The 22,885-nt window shown below is 39.5% G+C and overlaps 1 protein-coding gene across 2 annotated transcripts in view; it reads left to right on the top strand.

The window, feature by feature from the left end:
- DOCK4 (dedicator of cytokinesis 4) overlaps positions 1–22,885 on the top strand; it is a 3,006,016-nt gene that overhangs the window by 2,274,007 nt on the left and 709,124 nt on the right. For both annotated transcript variants that reach the window (XM_044088673.1, XM_044088674.1), the window contains exon 27: positions 6,487–6,581. In XM_044088673.1, coding sequence (XP_043944608.1) covers positions 6,487–6,581 — 95 coding nt within the window. The remainder of the gene's footprint in view (positions 1–6,486; positions 6,582–22,885) is intronic.

Below are 22,885 nucleotides of genomic sequence, written 5' to 3'. Positions count from 1 at the left end.
GTCTGCCAGGATATTGGCGATGTCTGTGGGTTCAGTGTATTTTTTGTCATTTAGAATCAACTCAGAACAAGTCTGGGAGTTGCATCCCAGGTTCCTAACATAACTGAAAAAAGCCTTATGATTGTCTTTAGTGTCCTGTGCAATTTTTCTCTCAAAGCTGGCCTTGGAGGATTTTATGAGGGATCATAATTTTTTGCTAATACTGATCAGAGATGCCTTCCCTTTTAGGGATTTTGCTCTGTCATGTAGTAGCTTCCTCCTTCTGTTGTACAGTTTATTTATGGCTGGGGTCCACCAGACTGGACGCCTGCCTTTGGATGATTTGGTCTTGATTTTGTTTGGGATAGCATGATCCATGCATTCCTGGAGATGTCCGTAGAATGCGTTTATATAGGATTCTGCAGTTTGGGCCGTAGTTTCCACTGGCCCTGGGGCCTTGAAGGATTCCACTTCAGTTTTGAGAAGTGTGAAGTTCGCTTTTGAGAAGTTTTTCACTATGGTTTTCTGGGCTGGGGGTGGGGTCGGCATGTGGATATCCAGTGAAATTAATTTATGGTCTGATCTTACCAATGAGGGATATACTTCTGGTATGGAGCATTACCATGTTGGTAATGATCAGGTCTAGTATGTTTTCCCCTCTTGTGGGAGTGGTGACTAGTTGTTCCATAGCATTTGAGTTTATAAATTCCAGGAACCTTTGGGCTAAGGTGCTGGGGCTTGAGTAATGCTCCCAGTCTATGTTTGGGTAGTTGAAGTCACCCAATGTAATGGTGTTCGGAGAGATCTTAGTGTTCTCCAATGTTTTCAGGAAAGCCGAGTGGGATTCCTGACTTTGAGAGGGTGGATGATATAAACTGAAAAGCAGTCTTGCCCACTGTCAGTTGCACATGGATGGTCTCCGATACTTCGTGCACTGCCACTAACCTAGAGGTGTGGATATCCTTGATAAATATGGAAACTCCCCCTCCTTTTGTGGTTCGGTCCGGGTTTTGGGGCCAAAAAGCATGATATGAGGTATAACCTGGTAGTGCTGGGGTGCTCTCTGGAGCCTTGAGCCAGGTTTCTGTCACTGCACAGATATCGATGTTCTCCATACTGAGGAGAGCTTCGAGTGCATGCATCTTGAGGTTAAGACTTCTGGCGTTTAGCAGCATTACCCTTAGTTTCTTGTTCCTTGTGCTGTCTGTGGAGGTGGGTTTGACTTTTGAGCCTTGCCTAAAAAAGGCACTATGGGGGTGGCAAGAGCCTTTGCCAATATCCGAAAGCCCAGGGGTGACAGGTGCAAGCCATCCCTAGAGAAGCAACGTGGCTTGTCGAGCATGTCATCCCAGGCTGACAGACACTGGATCCCCTTTGAATGACACCAAAATTTTAGCCAATTGTTAAAATCGATCGTTTTGTCTTTATACTGTGGCATCATTCTAGGTGAGGGTAAGATGCTGCTCAAGGTCAGGGTCATACCGGCCTGGGCTACATTATCAGAGAGCACCTCTATGTCTCTTTTCATGTAGTCGAGGGAGGTACGTCTTAGGTCATTCACCGCCAGCATGTACAATGACTGAGTCATATTTGTAATTGCTTTGGAGTGACCTGAGTGCTTGCGTTATGTGGCGGATCCTAGTGCCCGACAGGCAGCTCACTGTGACCTTCTCTTTACGAGACCATGTCTTGAATATTTCTGCCCCTCGTAGGGGTGTGGATAAGTTGATCCAAGGCATTGGAATTTATGAATTTCAGAAAACGTTGAGCAAAAGAGTTGGTACATGAGTAGTTTTCCCAGTTAATGGTGAGGTAGTTAAAATCACTCATTATTAGGGTGTTGGGTTGTACCCTAATATTTTCCAGTGTATCAAGAAATGAGGAGTGTGAATCCTGGGGCATGGTGGGGGATCTGTAGCAAGTAGCAGTTTGGATTGCGGTCTTGCCCAGAGTTAGTTGCACTTGGATAACCTCAGATGCATTATGCTGAGCAACTAGCCTGGAGGTGTGGATATCCTTAATGAATATGGACACGCCTCCACCTTTAGTTTTTCGGTCCAGGTTAGGTGGCCGAAATGTGTGGTATGAATTATAGCCTGGTAATGCGGGGGTGCTCTCTGGAGCCTTGAACCAAGTCTCTGTCACTGCACAGATGTCGATGTTCTCCATTTTAAGGACTGCCTGGAGTGAATGCATTTTTGAGGTTTAGACTTCTAGCATTGAGTAGAATTACCCTCAGATTTTGCTTGCTTGTACCTGTTATGGTGGTGAATTTGTCATTTGAACCTTGCCTAAAAAGGCACTATAGGGGTGGCAAGAGCCTTAGCCAGTATCCGGAATCCCAAGGGCGACAGGTGCAGGCCATCTCTGGCAAAGCATCGTCGTCTGTCTCTTATGTCATCCCAGGCAGACAGATACTGGATCCCCTTAGAATGACACCAGAAGCTTAGCCAATTGTTGAAGTCAATTATTTTGTCCTTATACTGTGGTATCATTCTGGGTGATGGCAGGATGCTACTCAGGGCTAGGGTCATACCTGCTTGGGCTACAAGATCGGAGAGCTCCTCCATGTCTCTTTTCATGTAGTCCAGGGAGGTACATCTCAGATCATTCACATCAACATGGACAATGACAGATTCGTATTTGTACTTGTTGTGAAGTGACCTAAGCGTGTGCGTTATGTGGCAGATCCTGGCACTCAGCAGGCAGCTGACAGTAACTTTCTCCTTGTTTAGCCTGGTGAGTGGAACATCAGTGTGCCTGACTACAGAGTCACCTATGACTAGAGTGTTGCATATGTTGTTATTCCTTATGGGCTGTGGTTGAGTGGCACACTGAGTTTGTGGGCTATGTGTCATTTGGGTTGTGTTGGGGGGTGGAGGTTGCATGTGTTTCTACTTTGGATGTCTCTGTTTTTTGAGCAGATTTTTATTGAGAGCCTCCGCGAATGTAGGTGTGTGTTTTGTGTTGCTATGTGTGTGTTTCAGTGATGTAGGGTTTGAGGGACTATGTCATGAGTGTGGTGTGGTGCAAGTGTTTATCTTCTCCTCTTGACTGCCTAGTCCATTCTTGGGTGACTCATTTGGGTGACTTGGGTCAGTCTTGGGTGGTTCATTCAGTTTCTTTGGTAACTCAAGTGTTGGTGAACGCTGGTGTGTCACCCAAAATGTCATGGCGTGTCACCTTTGACATGCGTGACATAGGTTCACCATCACTGTCTTAGAATGTGACAAAATGTTTCTAAGTGTACTAAGTGAAATGGTTCCTATTAGAACAAACAGGATACATTCTAACCCAGCTACTTTGTTAACAGAAGAAAAAAAAACTGCATCTGGGTCTTTGGCATGTACATTTAATATCTATTTAGCACTACATATATTTTACCAGGATTGTTGCATTTTTTATTGATTGTTTATGATTGTACTATGGTATCTCCTTTACAGTAAGATAATGGTTCATTTCTTACCTCTCTGACTGTTCTCAAAATATTTGTTCTGGCATTTACTCCATTCTGTCTTACCTTCTTCGGAGCAGAAAACCACAGGGCTCTGCCTTAGTGCTTCTGTTTGTTCTTTATATGATTCCGTTCAGAGATCTTATAAGGGAGGGGGATCTAGCATACCATAGTTATGCAGATAGCACCCACGTTTACCTCTCCTTTTGACAGGAAGAAATGGCAAGTGTGTATTCCCTGGATGATGACCAAGTGGTCATGCAGTCTTGGTTTATCCATAATCGGTTTAAACTCAACATGACTAAAACTGTGTCTACAGCCATTAATATTACCTTGAGGGATTCTGCTACCCTGTTCCCTGTCAGCTTCATCCAGTATGGTTGCAGTAAGCTTGAATTTATTGATAAGGTTTCCATTCTAGATGCACTTGTTACTTCTGGCGGACCTCTCAGTGGTTGTTAATGGCTTAATCTTGTCTAAACTGGGTTGTTGTTGTAATACCTTGTACCAGAGACTACCCGGCATTATGCTTGACTTGCTACACTCAGTGCCAGGCTTCTAACTGGTACATCTCATCACCAGCAGATTATGGCTGCCACGCATGGCCTGCAGTGGCTTCCATATTACTCTTTATTCATTTATAATATTCTGCTGTTAGCTTATCTCTATCTTTTCATGATCTGTGTCCCTCCTACCTCAAGGACCTGGTTCTGCAATATTGCCCTGTATAGGTCTTGCCCTGTGTGTCCCAGCACCTACTGGTGGTGCTGACGATGCACCTTGATACTTCTTGCTTCTGCTCATTTGCTTTCTAGTTTTCTCACCTGTGGAACTTATTATCCCAGTAGCTTTGTGTGCGTCTTTCCCTGTGCAGTTTCCAATGAGTACAACAAAGATGATCACTTTCATATAGCTTTTGAAAGGGTAGGATAATTTTATCATCACATTTCAGTTTTGGTCCAAAGTCTGTGTAGTAAATCTGATTACCTTTTACATTAACTTATTTATTTGTTTCCATCTTTTGTTATTTAATTTATTTGTATGCATGGTATTTTATGATACGACACCTTAATAAACTTGAAGATGACATTAAGTCCCACCTAAAAATATGAATTGGGTTAATCTCATGTAAGTTGTGTCACATTTTGTCACTGGATTTCTTTTGAAATGAATGATATAATTTTCGCTGTCAACTGTCTTATACAGAAGGCTTTGATGACTGTTGTTACATAGTGATGCAAGTAAAGGGAATTGTTTAAAATTGTGCAGAGACCTCTGATGACTATCAGTTTGAGGTAGGGTGCTGACCATACTCTAAGCTGCTGTTAAGAATAATTTATCAGTTAACAATGCAACACATCCTTACATTTTATTAAAGCCTGTTTCTAGTGCACCGTTATTCATTATGGCATAGTTCTTGCTGTAGTAACACAGAATCAGATGCTGACTGAATGACACCAGTCAGATTGCAGTCAAGAGCATATTTATTTAATTGTATATCTGAGTGGATTTATTGTAAATAATTGAATGTCCATAATGTCAACACCCATAATATTGATGTAAAAACATTGAAACTTGGAACATAGATATGTACTGCACATGTTCCAGGGATTACCCCATAGCATGCAACCCCCCTGCAGCCCCTGCTGATTATATATATTAACTTCAAGACTGCACAGTCCCTGTGGGAAGGGAATATTCCCCTACCTAAGGATTGTAGGTCTCGTGCACATTGACCATCTGTTTCTGTTGACCAAACAGACATCAACATTGTGCATGTTCGGTCATAATTCACCCATCTGAGTATGTATGTCTGATGCATAATTTTCTGTAGGAAATCAAATTTTGTTGCTGTTTATTACAACACACTTTTGATTCAGATCAGACTTACATTAGTTAAGATTTTTTGAAATAGCAAACATTTTAAGACCTCTGCACTAGTTCAGGTTTGATTCCAGGCCAAGGTAAAACGTATGGCTCATAATAAAGCCCTGTTCATAAAATTATGTACTGTCTAGTTGTATTTGGTAACAGATGTTCCAGTTATGCGAATTTGTAGTACATGTACAAATTCTGCAACCAACAGAAATACAAAGATAAACTAGAGTTATCACTGTGTAATGTCTTCAACCTCCTCTAAAGGAGGCCTAAGAGAAATATATGCAAATGACCCCTTAAGAACACTCAAGTGTTCCAAGTCTAAGGCTTCTGGATGCCCAATGACTTTTTAGCTTTTGTACGCATTTAATAATGCTTTCAGGCTTTACAGCCAATCCTCATTTGCTGTAGACGTGACAAGTTTTGCCCTTTTTTATAGGCTCATCAGTAGACTGTAAGTGGTTAGTTTTACATTCTCTGAGAAATATCAGTCTATAAAATAATTTAATTTCCTTAACATTAGAGTGACTGGAAAATATCCCAAACGACAATGAAGACAAAGGGTAAAAAGGTTACGCAATAAAAAAAACATAACATGTCTACAGCTTGAGTGCATCATTAAATACTTTAAAAAAGTAAAACGTTAGGCTCTTTTTGTGTTTTTTTTTTCTGATTTTAGGAATCCTGCTTCTTTACCTTAATATTGAGTCCTCTTCCTGTGAAATACGTTACATATTACATTGCCATGTTGCTTTCCTCACTGTTGCCTCTTCCTACATTTCTTCAAATCCACACTTACTCTTGTTATATTTTACAAGTTATGACAAATTCTTTATGGATTTTATTTTAAATCCAAGACCCCAGATGTATAGTTTTATTCACACTGTTTTCTTACTTGTTTATTATACTCTATTATTATGCCAGTGGGTTTATTTATCATCACCTCCCTGTTCATTAAAAAAAAAAAAAAAAAAAAAAAAAATATATATATATATATATATATATATATATATATATTATTTGTTTAATTGATGTGTTCATACCTGGGAAAAACATACAGAGCAAAGGTGTAGCTATAATTTATTGAAATTAGTGCTTTAAGGATATTGGCTGATCAGTGATTAACCAGTATCAGTAAAATGGCAACTACAACAATGTTCTTCTTTAATGTTCAGGATTTTCTGCTGCAGACTTTTACGGTATTTCGGATACTTATTAGACCTGAGATGTTCCCTAAAGACTGGACTGTGATGCGACTGGTAACAAACAAGTAAGCACTTTTTTTCTTATTGGAATGCTTTATTATCACTTAAATATTCTTTATAATAACACTATAATTTTCATTCACATAGTTTAATTGAAAATCATTTATTACATAGCTTGCAAAAAAACATATAGGTATTGGATGTAGCTGTGAAGATATGTGAAGGCTGCTAGCCTAGCTAGATAGAATTTTGTAGATAATTCTGTAATTTGTAAATATTAATATAAAAAATGGTCTCCTGCATGGAAGTAATTGCATGGCTCAACACAACATGAACAAACCAAAAACAAGAGCCAGCAACCGTGTGTGTGGAATTTATTGAAAAACAAGAACTAACAGACCGGTTTCAGCTAAGGACTTAACCTAGCCTTCATCAGTGTTAAAATTGCATAACATCTTGTAATCCTTATATACAGGTTAAAAAAAAATTAATCAAAGGTTCTCATTGGTGAGCTCATAAATATTCATTCAAACCAGGGTGTAACAATCCACCTAACTTTACAATCCACTTTTTCTCTTTAGTATTTAGTTTGGTGTGCCAACCAATTTTGTTTATTCTACTGTCTGCTATTTTGTCAATAGTAGTGAAATGGAATGTTGCTGTAGTGTGTTTTAAGGTATGTTTATATAAGGCGTTACTCATTCTTTTACATTTGATATCACTCAGATGTTCAGAAATACGTAGCCTGAGGGGTCTGGATGTCTGTCCTATATAAATATTAATATAAGCCACAGGCTTGTTCTCTTAAATATGAAAAGATTGTATTGGATATGGAACTGCAAAAATGTAACAACAGTGTATGGGCGCCGGAACTATAGAGCGCGGGGAGAGGGGAGCCCCCCCCCCACTTTTGCAGATTATCCATACCTCTGCCATTTCATTTTCTGTGGCTCCAACTGCCATGATGACATCAATGCACATATTTCCGGTTGTTTTGCGAATGGAAACAGATTTATTCAAGCTGCTGCCTGCAAAAATGGATTTAGTCTCAGAAGCCTGAGATGGAGCAGCCTGTAATGGAGCGGGTTAGCATCTGGACTGACAGGAATTAATTGCAGAGTGGAGCAGGAATGGAATTGCAGAGTGGAGTGGGAATGGACGGACAGAAGCTGAATGCTGATGGAGGATGGAGTCTGTTGTCTATCAGAGTAGTCTGTTCTCTATCAGAGTGAGTACACAGCATATTGTTGCAGAGGTGTGTGTGTGTGTGTCTGTATATGTGTGTGTGTGTGTGTGTGTGTGTGTGTGTGTGTGTGTGTGTGTGTGTGTGTGTCTGTCTGTGTCTGTGTCTGTCTGTGTCCCCAGCAGGATACATCTGGTGACTAGAGGAACCCAGGCCTAAACCCTGTACCTTGGGTACAGGTAAAAAGAGCCTAAAGTCCCTAGCCACCATCACTTGTAAATTCATGCCTCACATTGTTGTTCTGTTCCTCTGGTTTTGCAGGACTGGTAAAACAAAACCTTATATTCTAGCAATTTGCTAAGGTTATAAAATCAGTATTTGAAATGTGTCCCTATTTTGGGGCTGTATTCTCCCATTATTGACTTTGTTCTGTATTTTTGTGCTAAGAGGTTGAGAGCTATGGTGAGAAGTGAGAACTGAATTCACTAAATAATATGATAGCCATTTGTTTGTCTTCCTGTCTTTCAAGAAGCTGCTGGTTTAGCTTAGTGGTATGTTGCTCTGACTGTAGTGCACAAGGTTCTGGGTTCAATACTTGGTAGTGAAATGCATGGTGGTAACAACATTTTATGCAAGCAACTTAACAAAATTATACACGCAATGTTTAAAATGTGTCCCTGGTTTTTGCCCACCCCCCCAATTGAAAATAAGTTCAAGAAGCTGTGCAAACATGCCTATGGCTTACACTACTGTGATTTTGTATTTATATATTGTGTGTAGAAGTAGACTGTTATCATGGAAATGTTCTGAATAGGGCAGTTTTGTCATTATTGGTGCATGCATTTTGCTACATTGCCTACTGGAAAAATGTTCAAACAATAAATTTAAAATGCAGTTGTGTGTGGAAGTAGACCTTTATGATGGAAATGTTCTGAATAGGGCGGTTTTGTCATTATTGGTTAATGCATTTTTGTTTCATTGCTTACTGGAAAAATGTTTAAACAATAAATTTAAAATGCGCTCTAACTTAAGTCTAACAAGTGTGCTGTATTATACAAGGAATATAATTTAATACAACCAGGAGGGTGAATCAAGGAATGCATACATGTATGCATGGCCCTAAAAATGTGTTTGAAAACAGCCCAGAGGAAAGTGTGAAAAACTCAAAATCATGGGCAAATTTTAAGCTTTACTCTTGTTACCAAAGCTATGGATGAAGGTAAAACAGTTCACACCACATTACCTTGACCTGGCCAAGCCTTTTGACACAATCCCCTACTCAGGTGTAGTACAAAAGATGAATAATGTAGGTGCAAACACTTACATCACCAGCTGCATTGCCAACTTGGCTCACAGGATACAGGAGATCAAAACAGAGGAAAAGACCAGTCACCAATGGAGTCCCCCAGGGTTCGGTGCTGAGACTTTTTCTGTTTGGCATATACATCCCAAAAGTAAAAGGAAATACCAAAGAGCTTTGGCCAGCTAGGTTTGAGATGACGGTAAACTAGGAGACATTATTGAATCCCCAATTGACTTAACCATCATGCAGAAAGGTTTGTCCCAAATAATAACTGGTGTCAAAATCATGACAATGCTCTCTGAGAACTGATCCAATTGTTTGGCATTTGGGAATTTGTGTATGCAGTGACCTAACTTTTGCCCATCATGTGCCTAGAGTCATAAGAAAGCCTTTCTATATTGCACAGCTTGTAAACAAATTGATTGTGACTAGATCTAGAGATGCTGTTGTCCCCCTTTACCAAGCTCTCATTATGTCAATCATTTTGTATAATGCCCACTTTGGCATGTATCTGTCCTAAACAATAGGTCTTACATGGACCACCTCAAAGATGTATTACTATACTCAGTATCCTACAGAATGCTTAGAGGTGACATGTCTGGCATACAAAGTGTCCTCTGACATAATACAGATGGATCTACTGAACATCAGCAAGTCAAATGGCATCAGAAATACTCAGTCCAGGTATCTAAACTGAATGTTGTGGAGAGATGAATATATATCACAGAGGCTACCACTGTTCAGGAACAGACTATCCATAAAAATAAAACAAAGCTCATCCATCTATATTCAAATGCAACTTTGATCTAAGGATGGGTAATAGAAAATGTACTCCAGGATTTCCCCTCATGCCACTAATGGATAGAGGCAGTTCCTAAATGCTGCATCCATTACATGGCCCCTCAAAATTTCTATGGTATGATCACAGTTCTCACTAGGGCTAATATACAGTTATCAGGCATGGGGATAATTAAGATCAATCAGAAAATGTTAATTCAAGCACCAAAAGGGAATTGGCTAAGCTTAAAATGTCCTCCAAGTGAACCTATGTTGTGGTAGCAAATAGTTATAAAAAAATTTCCCTTTTTAGTTCACTAAGTGCCCCTGTCACCCCCCCCCCCCCCCCCAGTATTTAACAGCTTCCGACACCTATGCAACAGTGTACTCTGCTGTAGGAAAGCTAATAAGTCAAGCAGTGTATAATTCATTGATCTCAAAACTTGGAGCCAAGATGTCTGGATGAAGGAATTCTTCCTATAGTTTTGAGACCAGAGTTAATTGCTAGAATTTACATGTATAATGTTGTTTATTGCTGTGTTTCCTGCCCAGGTGCAAACTTACTAAGAAATGTAAATGTGGAGTTTCTATCAGTCTGTGAACCTAATGCATTGCTAAGAATGATGTAATCTAAAATGAGTCAGCAGGATGTAGTATCAATTTAAAGGACTTTCTTAGAAACAGAGAGAGAGAGAGCATTTTGCATTTGTCTTGAGAAAATCCAACTCACCAGCACACTGCCTATGCTCTGTATGTAAGTAGGATCTTTAGTGTCTCTCTTAGAAATAGCTAGGAAATAGGAAGATTAGACTAGTTGTTTTCTGTATTGATGTCAGAACTATTCTAATGTATTATTTTAAGCATTTTCTTGTGATCTCTGAACTCTTGACTAGCAGCCTTCCCCAGGAGTGTCTGTATGTTTGTATAAACTCATATCTCAAAGTGTGCATGTTTCAGCTACTTGGGCAGGGACATGAAGCACTGGTTGGACAGAGAGGGTGCTGGAGGTTTTAGCTTGACCACTAGGCTGAGATCTGGACCCTATAGCTGTGCTAGTGGGCAGTCTTATTGGGGATCTGGAGACAAAGGGAGAAACCAGTCCCAGACTGACTGTGATCTCTGTGTGCTCTTAAGGGAAATTTTACGTTACTGTGTGTGTATTTGTTATTCTTCCCAATGTGGATTACCCTCTCTGGTGTTAGCGGTGAGGATTGAGGCTCCTTGATTACTGGACCAGTGCACAGGTCTCACAGTATACAAAGCAATGACTATCATTTCAGGGAGTGGTCTGTTACAGGAGTAGGTTGTTGGAGTTAACAAGCAAGACAAGTCAATTTGAAGCTATTCAGAGCTAATGTAGCTATGTTCCATTAAATTTATAACATTGTATCATTGTATGGCAGGAACTTGTACAGTAAACAGCAGATGTTTAATAGTAATTGAGCAGACTCAGCAATCAGTCTGTATTTTGGTTATTAATCACTTCTTCTTCTACTATGAGTTCACATTGTAAAATGTAAAGCAGTTTAGTTAACTTTGACCCAAGCATAGGGAGTAGGTTAAGTACAACATACCTTCCTTCCAGCACTCTACCTTGACATATCATTTGTTAATACTTATCCATTAACCTCTATAGCTTCACTCAAGTAATCCTGTCCACCACCCGACCCAACAAAACAAATCCACCAGTATCCATTATAGACTGGATCCTAGTCACCCATCCAAATAAAATAACTTACTCTGGCACCATTCACGACACCATTAGCGACCACCTCCCTGCCTTCATACGTCGTTCAACTAGCTCTACCCCTTATCAGCATCAATACATTCTCGCCTGCAACATTAGCAACTTCAACCCCTCAAATATCCTCAAACAAATGAACTGGCAAATCCTAAACACCCTTCCTCTTGATAAAGCTATAGACCACTTCAACTCTATCTTCCTCAACACTCTAAACTCCCTAGCCCCACTAAGGAACAGAAGGATAAAAACAAATACCGCTCCATGGCACTCCAAAGAAACCAAACAAATTATGCTTCAAAGGGAAAAATCCTGGAAGCTTTACCATAACAACAAACTGCCCAAAACTCGGATTGAATACAAACATCTCTGTAGCCTCACAAAACAACGTATCACTAAGGACAAAATATCCTACTGCATTAAGCTCCAGTCCAATAATAACAACAACCCCAAACAATTCTGGAAATCCATAAACTCCCTTCTCAACCCCGGCTCCAAGAACAACCCCTGTCCTGACCCAAGTATATCTGACCTTGAATTAGGCTCCAAATTTAATTACTTTTTTATTGAAACTATTTCTAACCTGACCAAGACCTTCCCTAACAATAATCCACCTGACCACCATTCCTCATCACCTAACCACCCTATGTTTGAGTTTAAACCAATCTCTACCAATCTCATAAAAAGACTCCTCTCCAAACTTAAACCTTGCTCCAATGCTCCTGATAATATTCCCTCCTCCTTCCTAAAATGTGCAGCCGATGGTATTGCACTCCCAATCAGCATCCTAATCAACAGATCTATAAAGGAATCATATGTACCCAAACTATGGCGTTCAGCCTCCATTCTTCCTCTCCACAAAGGCAGCAAAAATACTGACATCTCAAACGTCCAGCCCATTGCTCTGCTCTCTCCAATCTCCAAATTTTAGAAAAATGTATCCACCTCCAACTTATGCCTTTCCTAACCCAAAACCAACTCCTTACATCTACCCAGCATGGCTTCTGCCCAGGCCACAGCGCCATAACCACTGTACTCTTCTTCTTAGAAATTGCTAACCAAGCCCGAGATTCAGGACATTTAGTTTCCATGGTTCTTCTCGACCTTTCTAAAGCTTTTGACACTGTCTCCCATAAACACCTTATCTATCATCTCTCAAACCTAAACCTTGCACCAAACACTGTATCCTGGTTCTCTAGCTACCAGTCAGACATATCTCAGGCAGTCAAATGGAAGAGCATCACCTCCTCCTTTCTTCCTACCCCATCTGGCGTCCCTCAAGGGTCCATCCTCGGACCTATGCTTTTTAACATCTTTATCAATAACCTTCACTCTGCTATTCCTGATGCCAAAATTATTCAATATGCAGATGATTCTACATTAGTCTGCTTTACCTCAAACCTCCCTAAACTACTGACTAAAACCCAAACTGCCTTTTCTACTACTGAAAACTGGATGCAACAAAACCACCTGTCTCTAAATGCAAATAAATCTAAAATTCTACTATTCTCTCCCTCCAAGACGTACTCTTTTGACAAAAATTCATTCAAAGTCGTTAGCCATACCAACTCTCCCATTGAAGTGGTTCCCTTTACAAAACTACCCTCCAGTTGGTTATCCATATCCAACATAATATAAGGAAAATCCACCAAAAGCTAGGCATGCTTTATAGGAACAATCTCTTTCTCTCAAACTCTACTAGACATACTTTAGCTACTACTTACCTCCTCCCATCCCGGTTATATGGAGCCCCTCTTCTAACTAACCTGACCGCCACCAACACCTCTAAATTGGAAAACTGCTATAACAAGATCTCCAAATTTGCCTCCAGATCCAAAAACTCCACCCATCACTCCCATACCCTTAATTCTCTAAACTGGCTAGAACTCCCTAATTACCTAGACTACCTCCAACTGACCACAGCACACAGACTTGTATTTCACCCAAATAAATGTCCAGTTCTAATAAGCATCCTTCTCCCCTACACCCCCAATAGACCGCTCAGATCTGAACATCAAAATCTAATTACTATCCACGAACCAAAATGACCTGCTGGCCAACTTCTCCTCTCTTTCTCGCTAGGCAAGAAATGGAATTCTCTCCCATCTACTCTCAGGACAATAACTAACTCAGAAAACTTTAAAACCCAGCTTTTCACTTACTTGTACTCCAAATGGAAATGCACCTGCTTTCACCCTGTCTAACTCTTTCTAACAAATGGCCTAAGGAGGTGTTGCTCCTAGCTTCCTAATCTCTCTAACACCCCAACAACTATCTCCCTGAGCTGACTCAAGCTCTCGGCAATTGCTTCTCAAGACACCATATCTACTTTGTAAATATTGTAAATAGCTTCTTATGTCAAATGAATGCATATAAAGTGTTTCCTTACTATAATCGATTGTTATGTATAATGTTTCTACACTTCAGTTGTAATGAAGAAAAATTATTAAATGAATCTCTACAGTACAACCATCCAGATACTTCAAAATTATCTTTGTCAACCTAGCCTGATACAGAATGTACATACTTGTAAACTGTACTTTATTATGTAACTTACTTATTTTTGTATTTTTGCTGTTTATGTTATATTGGAGCTTTTCTCCCCGGGCCTCCACTGAAAACAGGCTCTCTTGGGCCCAGTGGACCTCCCCGGTCACCAAACTGAAATAAATAAATAAATAAATAAACAAATAAATAAATATTGAAAGAGAAGGCATTTAGTTTATTCATATATGTACTCATTTCATCTTATTGACAGAGCCATTCACAATGAACTTGAGACCCTTTCTCTTAGACGTTTGGTGTTTTCTGAAGTGTCTTAGGAAAAATTTAGCTAGAACTGTATTGGAATTTAACTTTTATTGTTTGTCTTTTCTATTTATTGCAGAAATATTTATTTTTATTAGTTAAAGAAGGGAAATTATGATTGTATGCACCTTTTGGTGGTTTCATGCATTAAGTTTTAATTTCAGTAAATTTCCTATAGTCTCTATCCATGAGTAAATCTATGGAATTTTTGATCTCTACCAGAGGATGCAGATGGTCTTTGACTTAATACTACATCTGAAGGAGGGCACCTTTTGAGTACTTTTGCAGATTCAGCACTGCATTGTGCTTAGCTTTCTAGTCTTCTAGCATTATTGGCAAGTTTCAAATCTGCAGAGACTGTCAGGCGTTGTTGAAGAGAAAGGGAACAGACTGGGGAAATTACACAGATGTCATGACAATGTTACAAAGATTGTATTTCTCATTCCAGAAATGATATATGCATGAGGCAGCAATCCTGAGATGACAGAAGGTTGAGGAAAACATCTTGAGATAGATGTAATGGTTCACCAGGCAACGGACAGAAGGAACATTGTTGTTTATCTAGAACTTCTATATTAGCCATTCACTGGTATAATGAGCTGAGTGATTCTGCCAAGCAGTTTCTTTTGTCTTATCTTAGCCTCTCAACATATTTTGTGTTAGCAGTTCACTTAAGTGGGTTTGCAACAGGCATCTGTGTTGGGCTGCCTTTCACTTTCACAAGGGACATAAGCCAACCAGGCAGGTCTTGCACTCCTGCGGGGAAGTACTGCAGGTAAATTCTGCTGCTACACCATGAAAATCCTGCTTTGCACATGTGTGTCCCACCCCCCCATGTATACACATTCACTCTCTCTTGCTGAGTGAGGTATACGGGACAACCCCTTCCTTTCTCACCCCATCTGTCTTTTCCAACATCATGGACTGGTCATTTGAGCCATAGTAAGGATTTTATCCCACTATGTCACAGAGCTGTAAGAAGGTAGTTTTCATTTTTTATGTATTATTTATTTGATTGTATTTATTGATTATAGTATGGAGTCAGTACCAGACAAGTAGGTTATAGGTATTACTAGGGTATTAGTACTACATAACAAAAATGTTCATGTTGCTGTTTCTGAGTCTTCCTTCATATATTCTGTACATTCATACTCATCTGGATCACTGTACAGTGATCCAGATGAGTATGAATGTACAGAATATATGAAGGAAGACTCAGAAACAGAGCAACATGAACATTTTTGAATATATAACTATTTTCTTTTCTCTACAGAAAGTAGTCTTTGATTTTTCACTGAATGCTTCGCAGATATTTTTTTTAAATGTGCTGTGAAACTTTTGTTTTTGTACCATTACTTTGATGTAATGTTAGAATGATTTACAGTAAGTTGTGAATGGTATTACTTAAGCATTATAACGCATGTATTTTTTAATTTTTTTGTGTGTTTCAAAGCTTATGCAATTTTCTTTATTTGAAAACGTTATTCTTTTTTTGAAGATTAGCTCTGAGTGATATTAACTCACAATCAGGTTCCTTTAGTCTCCAGAGTAAAAAACAAACAAACAAAACGATTGACAGTACAAAGTCCATTTAGGTTTATTCTCTTGACTTGCTTACTTGTAACAATATTTTTGGTTCACTGTCCATCTTTACAGCATAATTGTGAAGCAATTATTAATCATTTACGCTTCCTTTGTCTGTTGTTATATTACTTTGGTGCTTTGAATCATCTTCTTAGGTACAGCTAACTGTCAATGTATTGACACAAAACTATTTTTTTTTGTTTTGCATCTGATAAAGTTCTATGTGTAATGAAAAATGCGGTGAAGCAGTTAAGCGTGTAGTGCATTGTGTTGGTTGTGTACCCGTTTGGGATCATTAAATCTTTTTACTTTTTTACCACTCGTTGTGGCTTCTGGTGCCTCTCTTGGATTTTTATTTTATCTTAAACTTAACTGCTTCCTTTAAATTTCTAGTCTCCCACCAGGACACAAGTGCTCTTCAGCAATTACATTCTGCTTGCTGAACACACTCAAGCAAATCTGCAGTCTGCGGCTACCACTCCACCCATACAGTATAAGAAGGAATCAGTACTGCAAACTAAACAAGGATGTACATTTTGAGCCTCAAGAGCAGAGTCAGTCCACCCAGGCATTCTGCTTGTATGTTTTATGAGAGTATTACATTAGCAGTATTTCTTAGTAGTTCTCAGCGTGCTAATAAAACTGACTGTTGTAGCCTTTTGTCCCCCCCCCCCCAGCTAGTACAGTAATCCTAGCTGTCCAATAGACAGTATACATTTAATTCAGATCCCTGTGACTAAATTAACCATCAGGAAGCCCTCTCAGTGCTTTCTGCCTTAGTTTGTATCACTTGGAGGCCCATCTGTTTATTTGCATCTCTATACATTCCCCTTCATTGCTAATGTATCTCCCTGCTCTAATCTGTGCACAATCTGGTTATTAATCAGCAAGTCAATGTGAAGGCACACTCCCAACCTTAATACATTTTGCTGTCTCTTCTCTCCTTCACTTTACAGGTAGTTTGAATTATTACTCATCCCCCTCTGAGGCCTTCACTGATTGCCTTTCTGTTTTTTTTTCATTCCACCTGGTTTACACCCCTTGTGCTATCTCCTTCTCCCAATACTAAGTCTATATTAGACCTGATGAGCATGGAGTCATCTTTAAATTTCTAGTGTCCCACCAGGACACAAGTACTCTTCAGCAATTACATTCTGCTTGCTGGTAAGCCATTAGACCACAGGAATTTGTTTAAAGTGTTCAGATTTGCAAAGTAATTACTTACTTTTTTCTCTTGTCTTGGTGGGCTCTGCCCCGTTCCATTCGCCATTGCCTACTCTCGGTCTCTCTCTGCTCCCCTACCCTGCCCCCTATTCCCTCCCACCCCCACTACCTCTACATTTATAGTAATCACAGCCACACCCACAGCTCACCCTCAGATCACCTCCAGCTCTTCAAGTCAGATCACATTATACCACACCAACTTGCTCCACACAAAGTACTCCCAATCACTCTCATTCCCATTAGGCATTTTTTACATCACCAACACTACTTCACCATCCACATATAGTGCAACCCTATAATTCCTATTCGGACTCCCCACCTAGAACCAACTTAAACTTTACAACCATGACTATCACACAACTAAGTCTAGTCTATCTTCTCATAATTCTTTACAACACCACAAGTTATCACTCTAGCAATATCCCTAAACTTAGTAGCACAACACTACATTATGCACTCTCATCTACAGACACCACACATTATAATATCTGCCCACAATTGTTCAAGAAATAGATAACGGACCAATTCAGAACTAAACACATATGCTCTCATTCCTACTCCAAAAAAACACAATAATTTCTCACACTCCTCACCAAACTCCAACATCTGTATCACTATTTTAACAGCAGGCTCACCATAAGTGGGGATATCCACCCCAACCCAGGCCCAAATCCATCCTGTCCAACACAAAATGCTCCAACACAAATGTCAGAACAGAACACCCCCACTTTCTTCATCCCTGGGCAAATCAACAACAGCAGCAAAACCAACCATCTTTTAATGCTAAATATTAATATTAGAAGTATCAAAAATAAAATACCTGAACTCCAGTCCACAATGGCACACTACTCCTCAGACATAGTTGCTTTAACAGAAACCTGGCTAAATAAAAACATAGCTAACTCAGAAGTTCTCCCTACCAGCTACAATATCATTAGACAAGACAGACCACTCCGTAAAGGGGGTGGAACTGCCTTACTGTACAAGTCCAACTTAACTGTCCGTCAATTACCAAACTCCTACCCCTCCCTCAATAATTGGGACATACTGATCTCACAACTTCAACTTCACCCTAAAAAGGTCATCACCACAATTGTAATCTATATTCCACCTGGTAATACACCTGCTAGTCTTGAAGACTTCTTATCCTGGTGTTCTTCCACATACTCACAAGAAACCCTTATTCTGGGGGACTTCAACCTAGACTGGTTCACCTGTATATCAGAACCACCAAGTAATCTAATAAATCTCCATGGCTACCAGCAGCTAGTCCAAATTCCAACTAGATATGATAAAAAGTTTAAAAGGGAATCCATCCTTGACTGGGTCCTAACTAACAACCCCACATTGTACCCTCACACAGGCAGTCTCCCAGACACCTTAAGTGACCACAACATAATATACTTTATACATAGTAGAACAAGCATATCCAAAACCACTAATTATATATCCACTAGAAACACAAAAATATTCTGTCCTGAGGTCCTCAACACTTTACTCTGTAACTGTGACTGGACCCCCCTAAAAACCCTCCCACTTGACCAGGCTGTAGCATATTTCAACAAAACATTTCTACAGCACCTGTACACTATCGCTCCATTGCGCAAAACCAAGGTTAGAACTTCTACAAACCCCTGGCTCAGTAAAGAAACCAAACAAATCCTCAAGTCCAGAGACACAGCCTGACTTTACTATAAAAAAAACAAAGAAACACAAAGCCTAACTAAGTACCAAGAACTGTGCAACCATGTAAAAAATGCATTAGGCTGGACAAAAAATCCTACTACACAACATTACAAACTAAATACCAACACAACCCCCCAAAATTTTGGAAAAATGTAAACCAGCTACTCAAATCCACCCAAAAGGCTACCCCCAAACCAATCACCCCTGACACTAAAGTTCCCATCGAAACACAATTCAACTCCCACTTTGTGAACTCAATTCCATCCTTAGTATCACAGGACAGTTCCTTCCTCACTATCCCCCCCAACACAAATAACACTAATACAAGCTTTACCCTCAAAACAGTTTCAACCTCTTTAATCAAAAGCATGCTCTCCAAACTAAACACCTCATCAACAGCAGCCGACCTACTCCCCAGCTATTTCTTGAAACTCACAGCAGATGCTATTGCTATCCCCAGTCTCCACTCTCATAAACAGATCATGTGTTGAAAACTATGTGCCCAAACTCTGGAAAATATCTTATATTATACCCATACATAAAGGCGGGACCTCCACTGAACTTAATAACTACAGACCCATTGCTTTTCTCTCCCCCCTGGCCAAAATCCTAGAAATATGCATCCATACCCAGATGTTAAACTATCTCCTATACAGCAACATCCTGTCACCTACTCAGCATTGTTTCAGACCTGCCCATAGTACCAATACAGCCTTCCTCTGCTTTACAGACACAGTAAACTGACTCAAAAATGAAGGCCTACAGGTGTCAACTCCTTTTTTGGATATGTCCAAAGCATTTGACACAGTCTCACACCAAAACCTGCTAAACAAACTAAACCAATATCACCTATCAAATTCCACTCTTACCTGGTTCCAAAGCTACTTAACTGACAGGTACCAAGCTGTGAAATGGGAAAATTCTCTCTCTCCTCAGCTGCCCATAACTATAGTAGTCCCACAGGGTTCCATCTTAGGTCCACTACTATTCACAGTCTTCACAAAAGACCTCCATACCTCCACACAGCATGCATCTATCATTCAGTATGCAGACAACACTATCTTAATCTGTGCTGCACAAAACATTCCCACCCTCCTGCAAACCACTCAACTAGCACTCTCTGATGTTGAAAACTATCTTACCAAAACCCAACTTATCCTCAATCCAAAGAAAACTCAGCTTATGATTATAACCAGTTCTAACAAAAACACTGATAACAGTCAATTCACTATCTACTCCACAAATGCTACTCCCACTCCAGTGGCACAGGCTAAGCTATTGGGAATAACCATAGACTCCCACCTAAAATTTGATAGTCATCTCAACTTGACTATTAAAAAAGTACATGCCAAACTGGGATCACTGTACCGTATCAAACCATTTCTTACCAACAACACAAGGTCAGCTATTGCTCGCTCTCAACTTCTATCCACCATACTCTATGCATCTCCCATTCTGACTAATCTCACCAAAACTGAACTAAGCAAAATGGAAGCCTGCTATAACAGAATTGCCCGCTTTGCTGCAAATTGTTCATATAGAACTCATCACTGTACTGCTTTGAGACAGCTCCTCTGGCTTGAACTGCCCAACCTCCTAACTTACAATCAGCTCTGCCTCTGTCATTCTATCTATTACCTCCCCAATAATTGTCCTGCCCTCAAAAACCTAGTACATCACTCAGCCAAAAGGCCTCTTAGATCATCAAGCAAACTACTACTAGAAGTCACCAACAGCTACAATAACTTTAGAGATGCGCTATATAGTAGTTCAGTGGTTAAAAAATGGAAATCTGTCGCCACTAGCATGCAAAACACACCATCCAAAGCCTCCTTTAAAGACCTCACCAGGCAACATCTCAAGCAAAGTTGGCAGTGCCATGATTGCTCCCCAGGCTAGTGAAAGTGGATAAGGTATGTATACTAAATCTAGACTACTTGATGATAGTTTTCAGTCTTACTCACAAACACTGGCTAATCTACAATGTATGTACTGTACCTGTGTACTATGTATGTATTCTACCTATGTTCCAAATTTCAGCTGTACACCACAAATCTATTAATTACCTTTATTTTAAAATTAATATTTTTTTGTTTGTTCTCTCCACTGTAACTGTTGATGTGCCGCATACCACTGTAAAAACATGTCTTTTGTAATTTGTGTGTATACTGATCATGTCTAACTAAATGTATCTGCAATGTTTCTTTGTGGAGCTTTTCTCCCCAGGCCTGTGCTGAAAAAGGGCCTTTTCGGCTAAGTCAGACACCCCTGGTTAACAAATGTAAAATAAAAATGAAATAAAATATGTTAATTACTTTATACACAGTATTTTTTAATCTAATTTGCTGACCTTGGAGCTTTTCTCCCAGGGCCTGTACTGAAAATGGACATGTATCCAGTTGGACTATCCCGGTCAAGAAATGTAAAATAAAATAAATAAAATAATGTGCTTTTCTAGTTTAAATTATATCATTCTTGTTTCAGTCTTATCAATTAATTGAAAAGAAGTAGGACTACTTCCAGTGAACATGGTCCTGTAAATCATAAGATGCCTTTGCATAGTGTATTAGTGTGATTTAATACGTTTCATCTTTTCATAGCCCTACACGACTGTAGACTGTTATCATTTCTTTTGGTATATCCTCTGTTTTGTATACTATCTGTATATATCATGTGATAAATTATCTTGGTATGTTATTTTACAAGTTAAGTTTTTTTTTTTTTTTTGCTAATGGCTATTAAAGAACCCAGTTTAACTGTTTTTGAAAAACAACAAAAAACATAATTACCATTTATAATACTTGCAGTTTTATTTTCATCTGCATAGTTTGTTTGATGTGTACTCGTGTCATTAAAGTTGTAGGCATAGACAGGGAACAAAATGAGTTCCAATACCGAACCGCATGGACTTCCCTTTTTTCATTTTCTGTAATGGGCATATCTTGTTACTCATGTTAACATTCCATGAATTAAAAGCTAGTTGTTTAATTATCCCTCTTAGAGTCTTTTTCTTTAAGTGTTGTGATTCATTTTGCCAGATGTCTTACTGTAATCTAACATTATGGCATCAACCTGACAGACCTGATTTAAAGCCTTTGTATTGCATACAAAAAAATGTATCATTCCTGATATTTGACTAGCCTTTGGTATACTCATGTTGGTAAATACCTTTATGACTATCTTTCCTGAATTCTGCTTCCAGATGTTTTACACATCTGTCCATGTCATTCATAGGTTCATAGGTAGGTACTAGGCTATTGGCACTAGGGCCTGTACAAGCCTAGTGAAAAAGGTACCCTGGCTTTCCCCAACCAAGAAAATTATTTTCCTGTGCCTGTGTTGAGCAGAGCCACAGAGGTGATCCCCGGGGTGAATTTCTTATTTCCCATCCAATCATCAAGATTTTTCTTGAAGAGTGCTAATGAGGAGCTTTGTTTGATACAGATTGTTCCAGAGTATGGAAAGTCTCTGGGACAGGAATCTATCCCTCCAGCATGTACTGTTTATTGTGGTGACAAGGTTTAGATCCCTAGAGCATGTAGCTCGGAGGTATTGGGATTTCTTTAAGTGGAGCATGTCCCAACAGCTGTGGGTTTGACATAGCTTTGTATGTTAGGCAGAGAATGCCTCTGAGTAGGCGATATGCGACAGAGTAAAGCTGAAGTTTTTTGAGATGGTCTGCGTAGGGCGTCTGTTTGAGGCTGGTAATCCTCTTTGTGAGGTATTTCTGTGGCCTTACCAGTTGTTGTAGATGTCTTGTAAGGTACATACCAAAAGGGGCGTTGTACTCTATAATGGGTCTAATGAGTGCCAAGTAGAGTGGAACAATTACCTCTTTTTTCCTGGATGAGAACCCTTTTGTGATGAGGTGTGCCTCATAGAAGGATTTCATGACTACTGTGGTGATGTGATTATCAAAGACGAGACTACTGTCCACCTGTGTCCCAAGGTCTCTTATCATTACCTAATAATGTAGAAAACTAATTGTGTAAGATTTTCTTTTATTTATTTAATTGTGTAAGTGAATTGTTCCAGGTCTGAAAATGTTCATCTATGACGTGGG

The sequence above is a fragment of the Protopterus annectens genome, chromosome 11.part0 (genome assembly GCF_019279795.1).
Source record: "Protopterus annectens isolate FY-2018-M chromosome 11.part0, PAN1.0, whole genome shotgun sequence".
NCBI lineage: Eukaryota > Metazoa > Chordata > Ceratodontiformes > Protopteridae > Protopterus > Protopterus annectens.
The sequence above is the reverse complement of the archived record's forward strand: the minus strand, read 5'-3'. Positions and strand labels throughout refer to the sequence as shown.